This window comes from Girardinichthys multiradiatus, chromosome 19, assembly GCF_021462225.1.
Source record: "Girardinichthys multiradiatus isolate DD_20200921_A chromosome 19, DD_fGirMul_XY1, whole genome shotgun sequence".
Classification (NCBI taxonomy): domain Eukaryota; kingdom Metazoa; phylum Chordata; class Actinopteri; order Cyprinodontiformes; family Goodeidae; genus Girardinichthys; species Girardinichthys multiradiatus.
The window spans coordinates 6,831,488-6,845,724 of NC_061811.1; the positions used below are offsets into that span (position 1 = coordinate 6,831,488).

General features: G+C 40.3%; 1 protein-coding gene across 3 annotated transcripts in view; it reads right to left on the reverse strand.

The window, feature by feature from the left end:
* Positions 1–14,237, reverse strand: part of si:ch1073-358c10.1 (mitochondrial peptide methionine sulfoxide reductase) — a 39,918-nt gene that overhangs the window by 1,451 nt on the left and 24,230 nt on the right. For all 3 annotated transcript variants that reach the window (XM_047344669.1, XM_047344668.1, XM_047344671.1), the window contains one exon: positions 10,989–11,095. In XM_047344669.1, the coding sequence (XP_047200625.1) occupies positions 10,989–11,095 (107 nt within the window). The remainder of the gene's footprint in view (positions 1–10,988; positions 11,096–14,237) is intronic.

A 14,237-nucleotide genomic window follows, 5' to 3' on the forward strand; every position in this document is an offset into this window, starting at 1 on the left:
GAACATTTTGCAGCACTCTGGGTTTTTTTTTTTTTTGCTTTGCAGGGGAGTGCATTGAGTTCCGCAGGCATCATGCTAAGTGTGCTCAATATGAGCTCAAGTCGTTCTCATCAGCCTATGTCCTGCATCTCTTCAGGACTTTTTGTAGGATTTAAATATTTGGTTTTGAAAAGAAGACAAAAGTTGAGATTTGACATGTTTGCAATGTTAGTCGGCATGCAAGACTTAAATTATTTGAGGTAAGGATGCATTCCACAGGGATTCCCTTTAAGGCAGTTGAAGGTTACTAAAATACCTATACTGAATTTGCTACTTTGTCCTTTTTATGCTGCTGAGTCACAGAAACTTGGTTTCAAATAAAAGCTTCTATGAGAAGGGTGCAGAGCAGCAGCGCACCCAAAATCCTGCTCGTTCTCCTATAGCTAAGATTTATGACTAAAAATAATGCAGCAGTTTGTGTTTTTCTTCCTTTTTTAAATAACTTTGCTTAAATTCTGAGGAAATTAGAAAACCTTGTTAAATTAAAATTATACGATATAAGATATTATCATTTTTTACAATAACTAAAAGCTCTCTAAATCAAATGGGGAGGCGGTTGACAAGCTTGCTAAATCATTAACTCTTTTATGTTCTCAAGGCTTAAATAGTTTAATAAACAATATCTCCATCCTACTGGAGGATAATAGGTTAATGTTCAAGAAATAAATCCTAATGTCTGTAAAGTGACAGAATAGCAGTGAAAATTGAAATATTCTATCGACTGTGGCTATTGAATAATTTTAAAATCATAAACAAGACAAAAGTTTGTACTATGATTGACAAATACACATTGGTCACATATGAACCCAAAGGGATGCCAGAAGCTTGTTGATGGCTACAAAAAGCATTTGGTTGAGGTCCATCTTGCCAAGGAACATTTAACTAAATATTGGTACTGTTGGGATTAAAGAACAGCTACAGCAAATTCAAACTCGCACCCAGTTTTTGTTTTTAATAATCATAAAGGTTCATTCTATTCAGGAAACTGACTGGTTCAAATAAATCATCAAAATTACATTCATCCTGAGGGTGAATGAATGTCAACCTTTTAAAATTCCAATAAACCTATCAGAAGAATAAAAAATAGCACATTTCTGCACATTTTGTATCTGTAGGTTTTGTGATTACAAGTGACAAAAATAAAAATGAGTTCACAAACTGGTGGATGTGGCATTTAAATATTCACTAAATTCTCATTATCCTGGTACAATTCACCTTCAAATAAAATTAAACTTTATTTGAAGAGGATTAAGACCAGATTATGGAGGAAAAGGTCAGACAGCTTGTTCAAAACTGTGCCGTGGGCAGTGTGAGACCTTTTAGTGAGGTAACTATTAAAACATGACACCAAAGTGGTCAAGAAATCCTACCAGATGAAAAGGAAACATGGTTTGGGTGGTCTGAGGAGAAAGTGAACCTTAATTTCATAGTCCTAATATAGATAGTAAAAGCCATAACTTTGAATCCTTATAACTTTATTTGCTTAAAGCTGCATCCTAACAAATTAGAAAATCACCATATAGGTGATTTATTTCATTTATCTATTATATGGATACATTTATTGATGCTTATTTTGATGACTGTGGCTTACAGCTAATGAAAATTTGAATATGACATAAGATCAAAAAAACAAGTTTTAATAAAAAAATGTGAAACATTTTAAAAGCATGTCCATGTCCATTTACAGTACAGTACATGGACTCAATACTTGCTCAGGCTCCTTTTGCATGAATTACTGCATCAGTGCAGCGTTGCATGGAAGAGATCAGCCTGTGGCTCTACTGAGCCATGAAGCCCGGGTTGTTTTAATATTGGCCTTCAACCTGTCTGCATTGTTGGTTCTAGTGATGAGATTTAAGTTGTACCTATTTGCTGGCCAATCCAGCACACTGATACTGTGGTCATTAAAGCAGGTTTGGTACTTTTGGCAGTGTGGGAAAATAACAAGTCCTGCTGGGAAGTGAAATCAGCATCTCCATAAAGCTTGTCAGCGGAAGGAAGCATGAAGTGCTCTTAAACATCCTGGTAGATGGCTGCACTTGTTGACTCCTCAAATCATCACTGACTATGAAAACGTCCCTTGTTCCTCAAGCAGCAACCAGAAATCAAATGAAAATGTATTTTCATTTGGGAGACACCAAGACATTTCTGACACCGGCTCTGGTTTAGGAATGCCAGTTGTAGTCCATGTCCTGGATCCGTCTGTGGGTGGAGGCTCTTGAAGAACTGACTCCTCTCCTTATGAATCTCTCCTAAAGTCTTGAACAGGCTTCATAATTTCTTCATAATCCTCTCAAGATTACTGTTATCGCTGCTGCTTGTGCACCTATTTCTAATGTATGTTTTCCTTCCACTCAGCTTGCTATTAACATGCTTGGACACAGCTCTCTGTGAAGAGTCAGCTTCTTTAGCAGAAACCTTTTATCGCCTCCTTGTGGAGGGAGTCAATGACTGCTGGACAACTGTGACAGCAGCAGTTTCCCACATCACTGCATAGAATGTAACATTTCTGCATTGAAAATTCGTTTTTATCAGTTTTAATGAGATAAATATAAATGTTATATAAATAAATGTTTTCCTTTTTGGATTAAATTTGCTGAAATATATAAACTTTTTGATTACCTTGAATTTATTCATACACAGCTGTATGTATTGCGTGATTGGAGGGGAAACAGTTCAGTATGAAAGCACCACTGGTTGAGGGTACCACCATGTCACAGAACAACCGTGTTGTGTGTGCATTTGTCCACATGGGGGCAGTGTAGCACCAGCTGAGAGTGACTGAGCAGGAACTGATGCAGAGGAGTCAGTAAATAAAAGCTCTGTGCCCCACAGAGAGGCTGAGGCAGCAGCTGACCTCCAACTCCTCAGCGGCTGCTGCTTCAATGTGAAGGCTCGGATCTTCCTGCAGGAACGATCCAACCCAGTGCAGCCATCAACCAATACACTTTTACCTTACTGATGCAGACTGCATACACAGACGGAAAAGATTCTATTTTCCTGCTTTCGTGCTGCAACATTGTGGTAAGTGAGCCGATGCAAGCACAGAGCTGCACGGCGTGGCCTAATTAATCAGTTATCACCAACAAACCGCAGTGCTGAAGAACCCTCCAGGGCGTTCTGAGCGAGCAGGATGGCCAAGGAAAGGTTTGCTATTCCGAGCCAAACACACCTCCACCCTGACACCCCCGCACCCATCCTTCGCTCTCCATCCAAGCCTCTACAGCAGTCACAACACGGCAGCCATTTTAGATCTATAAATCAGAATGCATGGCGTCATGCCACTGTGTATAACCTTATGTGGCTTCGCTCTCTCTCTCTCACTGCAGCAGCAGCAGAGGAATGGAGGGAAAAATATGGAGGATAGAAACGTCAAACATGGATGGAAGAAGAGCTAAACTAAACATCTTCAGGTTTACCATGTCAATCAGGATGTTTGGAAGGAAGTTGGCGTACTTGTTCAGGTTTTGTGTACTAGTGAGTGAGGAGGGCTAAAAGGCGACATGGAAACAACGAATCAACGTGTGAAATCATCTCTAGAAATCATTCAACACACCAAATACTAGCATGTGAATCCTGATTATAAACTGGACACTTATCTCTGCCTCCGCTCAGGGTTAGCAGGAGGTTTTAGGATAAGGCTGGAGTTGGATGCGAACCAAATATGGTTAAATTTAAAGTTAAAAATCTATAAATCCTCCTCAGTGAGAAAAACATGCCTGAGTGTGTGTGACCAGAGCTGCGCTCACTCAGCCCAGTCAGCCCTTCCTTTCTTCACGCCTGTCGGAAACACTCCCATGTCAAAGACATGGCTGAATGGGTGCATCTCTCTCCTCCTCCTCCTCTTTCACTCTCTCCATCTCCTGATGGATTTTGATTCTCTTGCTTTTTCTCTCCCTCCAATGTGAGCTCAGATCACCGCTCCATGCTACCAATGTCCTCCCCGCTTGCCAGCCAAGCGAGAGAACCCCCAGCGACGTCGCCGTTGCCACAGAGGCGACCCCGGGACACAAATAGGACGTGACACCCCGAGAGAGGGGCAGAGGTGGAGGAGGAGGAGGAAGAAGATGTACTCTTCCCTCTTCTCTTTTGTACCCCACAGTCTTGTCTCTGTGTCTCTTTCCCTCTGAGGGCCTACGGCTGCACAGCAGTGGGGAAGAGAAGCGCACTGACGTAGAATTTGTGACATCCGATGACTCACAGTGAAGACATTTGAAGAAGTATATGACTTAAATTTGGTGATTTATGAAATCAACACTGAGTTGAATACTGCTTTCTTAGTTTTAACTTCAGTAAATTTCCATAGTACGGTAATAATGGTAATAATACTTATCGTTGTGCAAAGCAACGTGCAAAAGAATTCATGCCCCTCAACCTTTTACATTTTTGTCACGTTACAACCACAAGATTTAGTAAATATTATTATTTTTTGGGGAGAGATTAAATAAATTCCAAAACATGCAAAAAAAAAAAGATGTTCTGATCAGGTGAGACTAAAATTTTACTTTTGAGCCTACATGTAAAACGCTACATGTACCACTAAACTAACACCCCCTGAACTCATCATGGTCACTGTGAAAAATGGTGGTGGCAGCATCATGCTGTGGGGATGCTTTTTGCAGCAGGGACAGGAGGACAGGAGAGCTGGTCAGAGTTGATGGGAGGATGGGTGCATCTAAATACAGGCTGATGCTGGAAGAAAACCTGTTACAGGCTGCTAAAGACATGAAAGTGGGGCCGAGCTTCCCCTTCCAGCAGGACAACTCTAAACATACAGTTAGAGCTACTATGGGATGGTTAAAATAAAAGTTGAGTCATGTGTTAGGGTGGATTAGAAGAAAATCTATTAAGGAATTTAGGTAAGACCTGAAGGTATTTAGTCTCAAGGTGTAAACAGCTGGTACAGAAATACCCAAGAAAACTTGCAGCTGTAAATGCAGCAGGAGGAACTAACAAATCAGGGAGAGGAATACATATGGAAGATACATCTCTGAGATTTGTGTCTGTAAAAAAATAGCTAACCTTGAATCTTTTTCCTTTCACTTCACAATTATGAGCTACTTTGTGCTGAAAAAAGAAGACATTGTTGTAGTTTGTGGATCGCTTGTGACATAATGTCAAAAATGAAAATGAAGGAGGTTTGAAGAATTTCCCAACAACTGCAAATGGTTTACAATGTAAAAACACACTTTCAGGGCTGAAGGACAAAGTAAGTAGAGTAAAATCAGTGCATTACACATCATATGCACTGATTATGGTTTGAATTTGAAGTATCGGCAGCAAGGTTTAAATGTAAAAGTGTAAATATGTAGTCTATCCTCAACAAATAACTTAAAATGTAATTTGCTGAAACACCTTTTTGGTTGCAGTTGTTTAAATGTTTCCAAACTGTATTTTTAGAACATAAACCTGTGATTACAGTTAAGCTCTGTATCTGACAGTGACAACGTGTTTTCTGGGCGCAGAAAATACCATGAATCAGAAATGATTCTTATAGCCTGCGTGTGTTAAACAAATCAGACCAAACACTCAAAATATTTATCTTAATGAATAACTTACTAATTTTAATAATTAGATGCACTAACTCTGATTTTGCTGGTCCAGAAAGCTTCCAGTACATGACAGGAATTTCATAACTGATCCCTCCCTTTAAACCGGTGTTTTCTCCACGGCTCTCATGTTGTCAGCTCTCACGAGGGACTTGAAATTCTGGGCATTAAGCTGGTTTTAGGTTTAGGTTTTAAATCATTAACATATTTGTTGTGGTAAAGTTAAAATAAATTACTATAGTAGAAACACACCTAGATATGTTCATTTAAATAAATCTATGCTTTAAAAAGACAACCGATGAAGGGATTTGCATTCACATCCTGCTCTGGATCCCCTTCGCTCTGTTCTAAAACCGGTGTAGAATCGACTAAGGCACTGGTAATATACTGTGGCTCTGCCTGGAAAAACATGGAAAAACCTGACATGGTGAAAGCCGACGAGTCCGCCGCAGCCCCACGGTTGCCCTCAGTGACCTCAGAGAGGCAGAGATACAAGGACACATATAAACACATGAAAAGAGGCAGATTATCAAGAGTGAAGAATGTAAATAAATACATTTAGATATTAGAAAAAAATTTGAAAGAGCAACGGAAGAGAAGAAGGCATCCTGAAATGTGCCCAACGGATGCCGAAATTTTTATTTCCTGCCCTGCTGTCTTCATCCGTCTTCCCTTCCTGCAGCTCGGGTCAGGCATCCATTTTAGTCGGGCTTTAATCTTCGCCGAGCCCTCCTACATTTTGTGAGCAAGGAAGCCAACACTCCTACATCCTGAGAGCAGAGAGGGATGCATGCGCTTCAACATTTTGGAGAGAGGAGATACACGCTTAAACTTGTTTTATTGTTGTTTTTTTTAACGCAGATGTGAAGCGGCACGAAGAAGAGCGAAATCTCAGAAGATCCGTGCCGCTTTCACATTAAGTCGCATCTGTAGAGGAATCAGCAGCATCGGATTGGCTTTTCGCGCCAGAGGAAGTTATTTATCAGGAAAAAACGGCACACAGATTAAGTATTATTCATTAAAATCATTTAAGTCATATGCACGAATGTCTCAGTAATACTGATGAGTTTGGCAAGCAGCAATAACGTTTGAGACAATGTAAAACCGGAGGAGAAATTGGAACATCAAACTCTCACTTTTGAAGACTTTCCAAAATAAATAAATAAAAAGAAAGCTTGTGTGACTAGAAGCCCGATCACAAAACCTGCTGATGATGTGCCCTGTTTTACCCAGCCCTAGGCTTCTCCTCATCACTTCTAACCTCAAATGCCTTTTTTCCCTCCTCCCATTACCAGAACTCCAACACCCCTCCCCTCTTCATCCTGCTTTCAAGCTCATTAAGTTGGGATGCTTTATCAGAGGGCACACTCACTCCTCCAAGGCCCGACATACATGCATGTGCACGCACAAACACGCGCACAATATTCAAAGCTGGCTTGATAAACCCTATTGTTCATACATGCACACACACACACACACACATGTAGAAGCCCCCGTTCATCCATTTTTCTCTTCAAACCCGTAACCCATCTTTAAGCCACCCCCCACCCCCTGGTTCTCCAACTAATCTACTCTTCCCATCCCTTTTCCTTCTATCTCACCCTCCGCTAAACCCCACACCCCTCACCCAGCTCTGGGGAGACACTTTCAGCTGAGAGGGAGGGATGCAGAGAGAGGGGAAGAAGGGGAAGAAGAGAGATCAGGGGGACCGAGAAAGAGAAACTCTTTGCTCTGCTGCCACAGCGGCTGGCCTACAGAAGCCTTTGATGTTCTGCAAATTTCAAATTTCATTAAAGAGAACCCCCTTCTCCCCTTCGCTCCCCCCTACCCTCCCTCCCTCTTCGCTCTTGCACTTAAACAAGCTTTTCTGCCTCACTCTCTTACCCTGCAAAACCTCCCCCTCAACACTGAAGTTAAGGAACTGAAAGCCCTGCAGAGGAGACTCCTCATATGGGTTAATTATTCATTGGGATTGGGATGTGCCTGTATGTGCCAGATGTATGTTTTTGTGTGTGTGTGTGTGTGTGACTCACAGCCCGGCAGTGGGCTAGAATCTGGATTTGCGATGCCTGTCTTATCTCTGGTCATCTCGGATTGCTTGCCCACTCCCTCTTGTCACATCAGGGAACATGGGTTGATTTCTGCTGATGTTCTCCCAGAAAGTCTTTTAGAAAACAACGCGCAGACCGGAACGCAACCGCAGCCCAGGAAGCACGCCTTCATCTAAATTTGTTCAAGGCAACCATTTCAGGGTAGGACGCTGCCATCTTAGTTCAGAGCGTGTCAGCTGCTTCAGGAAGATGGGAGCCCCAGTGGCCCTCTGATGAAAGTGAGGTGACACTAAAGTGCTTGACAGATTGGTTGTGTCAGCAACATTGGTGGGGAGAAGGAAGCACAAGTCTGAATCCTTAGAAAATGTGTTTTGTGAGTTTCTACTATAAATCTTCCCTGAAATCAATAAAACAAAATAATATTTTCTAAGTTGTTTGCCTTCTTATCAGTGTTACTACTATAGTTAGACGGTAACATGGTGACTCTGTACACCAGGGTATTTAAACATATCAGTTGAAACTGGATTATATGTTTTTGGATAAATCCCCTTTCACCTGATACCCCTAAATAAAATCCTGTGTAACCAATAGTCTTCAGAGGTCATCCAAAATAGAGCCGACCTGTGTGTATTTTACTCTCAGTATAAATCCAGCATTTCTGTGAAAACCTCACATGTTTGTTAAAGGTCATTATGAACATGCACTGTTTATGTCCAGGACACCCTTGTAAATGAGATTTAAAATATTAATGGATCTTTTCTGGTTAAATAAAGTATTAATAAATATATAAATAAAATTATTGAACAGAAGCAGGGTTAGGTTCTAAAACGGTATGCCAAGCTTCGAATATCTCACAGAGCTCTGTTCAATCCATCGTCTGAAAATGGAAGGAGTGCATTACTCAAAGAAGCCGCCTATTGAAACTTTGGAGGAGCTGCAGAGATCCACAGCTCAGGTGGGAGTAACTGTTGACAGGACAACTACATGGTGCACTCCACAAATCTTTCCTTTCTGGAAGAGTGGCAAAAAGAAATCCACTGTTAAAGGAAAGTCGTAGGAAGTCCTGTTTACAGTTTGTTACAAGCCATGTAAGGGACACAGCAAACAGATGGAAGAAGGTTAGATTAGACCATTCAACTAACACCGCACATAACCCTGAACACAGCATCCTCATGATTAAACATAGTGGCGGTAGTGTTTCTCATCATAGCACAATATAAATTTATGACAAAGGAAAATTGGTTCTAATAGTTTTTTTTGTTTTTGTTTTTCATAAATAAATTGCTCCACCTGCACAAAACGTATCATCATGGTAATATTATCAAGTACTATTAAGGTTTTGGGGAAAAACAACACAAGACAATTACACCAACAAATTTAAAAAAATTATTAAAACAACTGAAATCTGGTTGCAGTGGTAGTGTACACAAAAACTACATTGTGAATGGGAGTCTGTGGCACAAAAAAAGCCCACATGTATGCATTGCTATATTTATTCTATTTAAAGCATATGAATAAAAGAAAAAAATACAAATTGCAATTGCAAATCTCCCCCCAAAAATAAAACCAAACTCACAAACTTGCAAAAATATAATTCAAAAGCCCCAAAAAGATACGGGAGGGTCTCATTAGGATTAAAACTCAACTTTACATTTACAAAACCTTTCTTTTGACATTAGGATTACCATAGCAAACAAACTGAACTAACTAGACAAACCCAGACTAGAATATTCTATAAAAATAAAAGGTTGTGATTCGTTAAAACTTCACACATGAAAAACATAAAATATGTTAAATATAAATATTGTCAAAATCTAATTATTCTTAGTTCTAGTGAACTCAGTACCTCCACCTGCTGGATGTTTTGTTACAAACGTATTGCATACAGCATTTTAATTAGCTTTAATTGGAATTTGATCAGCTTTATTGTGGTTTTTATGTTTCAGGCAGTTACTGTGGGACATCAGATCAACAGAAAGAGATCAGTGGGTCGTTACACAGCCTGCCCATCCCTCAGCTGCTGACTGGTTTTCCCCTAAAACACGTAAGAGTGCATGGTTTCATAAACACAGAAACTGTGTGCTCCTGTAGGTTTCGGTGTCTTTCAGTTGACAGCCTGTCAGCAGGGATGGCCTCCTGACATGGCTTCTTCCCTCTTTAGCTTTTTCTGCTTTCCTTCTCCATCTCCCTGTCCCTCTGGTCCCAGCTGCCAAAACTCCCCTAACCCCTGACCCCAAATCAAGGCCAAGGTTGGGAGGTTGTTGCCACGACAACAAAACAAACCCTCTGGCCCTTGACTGCCGACCCAGAGCACCCAACGTAACCAGGAAGATGATAATTTGATCCCCTCTGCCCCCCCATCAGCTAGTCAATGAATGCCATTTAGAGGTGAGAGGAGGTGAATGAGCCAAAAAGATGCAGGGATCAATTTTAAATGATGGATGGATGGACAGATGGACTAAAAGAACAAAAGGGAACGCGTGTGCTGCTGAAAGGAAATCAGTTAGGATGACCTATTGACGCTCTTCCCCTCTTTCAACTTAAAGAAATGGACATGAACATAGGGCAAAAAGGGCTCCTTTTTTCAAACTAAGAGGTCAAAGCTTAAGGTACTGAGTATTTTTTGTTGTTCAAATAAGAAAAAAAACCCTCCAAAAACAGTTACTGACTAAAATAAAGACATCAACTGCATGAACCTATTCTTTTATCTGAAAAAATGCTAATGTGTTTTACGTTCGACCACACATTTGAGGAAATTACAAGTAATATGCGGGTGTTGGGTGTACTTATCCCCCGCATAAAGGATATGAATTGATGCAGGCTCAGAATGAATCATTTGGCTTCTTGTACTCAAAAAAAGTCTTGTATAAAGAAACCTAAATTGCACAAGTACTAAAGTACTGAGCTAAATTGCCGGCACCCATGGAAAAACATTCATCAATAAATAATACTAATATAAAAGGCTTGTACAGTATTTCCCAGTCAACCTTTAAATTTGGGGACCATATCTATAGAAAATGGGCTGAAGAATTGGCCCCAGATGAGACTGTCTACTGATTATGGCCACATCTTACTTCCCTGTACAGATTTAATACAAGATAACCCTGAATAAAAAAGTAGGGCCCATACAGGTCCTGGCTGTATTGTCTAATTTGAGCTGATTTTCTTAATACCTCTTGGAGACCCAGGTGAGACCTACACAGGATGGTTTTGTATTTAGTACCTCTAACCCAAGTAAGTCCCATTCAAGAAGGCCATTGTGAGCCATCTAGTACTCATCCAGCCTGAGCGTGTGTGGGGCCCACACACACATGTTGGGTGGTGTGTGTGTTCGAGTGTGTATGGTCACCTTCTGGAAGGCCTCTTTGCTCTTCAGTGCAGTGTCCTGTTGAGCAGGGCTGGATGTATAAATGGCCGAACGATACTGAGTACCGTTATCATTGTGCTGCTTCATACCTGCATAAAACAGAAACACACACACACACTGATGATGAAAATAAAAGCCACAGCAGGGGAGCACAATCAGAGGGTATTTGGATGTAAATGTGCTCCACAAATATGTCATCATACTGCATCCTTGTTTCATGAAACAAGAAAAACTGTAAAGATCACAGCAGGTTTGGACTTCCAGAGAAGTAGCCTGTCACATGAAGGTGTTTTGGTAACATGCACTGGTTTGAAAAAGTATTTGCTCCCCTCACAGATACAGATCATATCTTTTTACTAGCCACACCCAGGCCTGATTAGGGCCAGACTTGTACAATCAAGAAATCAATTGAGTAGAACTTGTCTGACAACATGAGGTAGGCCGTTTTTTTAAAGAAGCAACACATAAGGTCCTGAGCTAAAGAAGTTTAAGAACTGATAAGAAACAAAGTCCCCAACATACTATTAAGCTAAGAAAACTAACCAAAACCAACTGTGTGAAAAGATAATCGCTTGCCAAACCTAATACCTTATCATCCCACCTTTGGTGGTAACAAAGACCATCAAGTCTTCAAGCAACAGACAATGAATCTTTTATAGTACCATGGAGGAGTTTTGGCCTACTCCTCTTTGCAAAATAATTTTAAGTAAGACACACTTGAGGGCTTTAGAGCATGAACCACCTGTTTAAGGTCATGCTACAGCATCTCAATTGGATTTTGATCCAGACTTTGATTAGACCACTTCAAAACCTTTATTTTAGTTTTTTGAGCCATTCAGAGGTTGACTCAGAATTCATGACTCCATCAATTACTGCACATTGTCGAGGCCCTGAGGCAGCAAAGCACCCACAGACCATCACACTACCGCCATCATGTTTGACTTATGGAATGATATTCTTTCTCTGAAATGCTTAGTTTTATTCCACAAGTAATGGACACAGACATTCCACAAAGCTTTACTTTTATCCCGTCAGGACACATAATATCTTTATTTATTTCACTGTGGTTCACTGTAGCCCAAAAGCTTTAGAAATAGCCTTGTAACCCTTTCCATGTTGATCAATGTCAATGAATATGTTTTGTTTACTTTTTCCACAAAGGGTTAGCTTGATTTCAAAAACCTTTTCCCTTAATAAAATAACTCACCTTTTGAAAACTGCATTTTGTACGTGCTCAGGCCATTTCTTTTCTGATATGATTTTTTTTTTTTTGACAATCTGAAACATTTAAGTGTGAGAAAAAAGGAAAAACTGAAGAAATCTGTAAGGGACTTTACAAATACTTTTTACAGTAAAATGTAACACCTGAATTGGATGAAGGGATGAAGGGAATTCGTTTTGATCAGGATATGAATTGAAAAGTTGTAAAAAGAGCAAAAAATTTGTTTAGTGAAAACTTTAAATGTGATAGAGTAAAAACAGATCAAATCTGTAGAGGAGCACATTTTTACCTTTTTACAGCATGGTAGGTAGATGCTTTTTCTTCTTCTATAATCTGTGAGACACTCAACATTTTCATCAGCTTTACATCAGAAGGCTTGGAAGGAGGCCAGGCCTAAAGCACCTTAATTAGAGGGCTAAACAGCTTCCATCACTTCTAAGGTTTTAAGAAGCTACAATCCTGAGCAGCTCTTGCATCAAGGAATGCACCAATGTGCATCTCTCTCCTGGCTGCAGCGCTTGTTTTTTGTCTATAGAGCCGATTCTTTTGCTTATCTATAGCTGGAAATGCTCCTGTTTCTCCATCTCTGACCGGTTGTTGAGCTGCAACCAGTGGAGGCTGAGTGCTTCTTTGAGGCAGTAACAGATATGCTTTCCAGCCAACCAACAGCGCCATCAGCTCAGTTCATTACAAATGCTTCTTTCTCCTCTTTAGAGGCCACTGAAAGCAGATTAACACAAAGCTTGTATACAGCTGCTTCTGCATTTGTCTTTTTCTGTCCATTTCAAGACTTTTCTAATGTTTGTTATTGCGTTAGGTAATATTCTGGCACTAATAGAGGGAGAAACTGTAGCTGTAAAACCAATAGTGATTGAGAGCACCATGTAAAGTTATTGCGAGGACCTGCTGGCAAAGAGCTTCTTGGTACATCAAACATGCACCAGTGCTGGCATCCAAGCGGTGTTTGTGCTCATCCAACAAATCGAAGTTTTAACACTCTATTTTGATGTTTAAAAAGCTCCTGATGGAGACCATTAGCTTTTCAGTCACTAAATACTCTACTAGGTTCAGTAAATATTAACTCAGTGTGCATCGTCTGTTTGGTGCTTGGTAGGTTGGGCGACAGTTTCCTTTGCTACCATATGCCGGAGCTACAAATGAACTGGAAGCAAGTTCTGTGCTAAACTGATTATAATAATCTGATAGATTTTACCAGCTTTGACATCTTCTACATTACGCAAAATGTAAAGTGTTTGACACAGCTTTAAAATAATATAACATACCAATCTACAACAATCCCAGACCATGATGCTGCTACCATCAATCTAAGAAATTATTAATGCATATTAAAAGTGCAGTAGTAAGGCACACTGTAATAAACCCTTACATTACTTATAAATTTAACAAAATCAGAAGCACAGAGGTAGCAGTGATGTACTAAGACTACTCTGCAGCCCTGGCTTGTCTCCCCAAAGACAAGTCAACACCATGGGACAACAAACAACAACCCAAACATCGATCTGAATAGAGGTTGGGCCCAGTGACTCACATGTCCCAACTGCCCCATTATTTTTTGGATGAGAAGTGAAAGATCTTAAAGAAACAGGGGAAGACGCTCAGTTACCTTCTACAAGAGCACTTATGTTTGTCATTGCCTAAATGACTGAGAATCTACACCAGCCAAACACTAAAAGTGACCATTTGTGCAATTTAATACAACATTCACACGGATCTCTGTGCGATTTACACTGAGCCTTAAAATCAGGCGTGACCTTTGGCAAGGATGAGAATTACTCAGAGGATGCATTAAGCATTTTAACTAAGATGTTTGTTACTTCTGGCTGCATTAACCCAATATGGCCGATGCCTGAACAATGAAACATCGGCCTCAAAGCAGCATGCCACATTGAGATTGAGATTATGCTGCCTATGATTATCCCTCATAATTAATGGATCAGCTGTGATCACAGTATTAACTTACATTACTGTATGTTAACCCTGCTCTAATA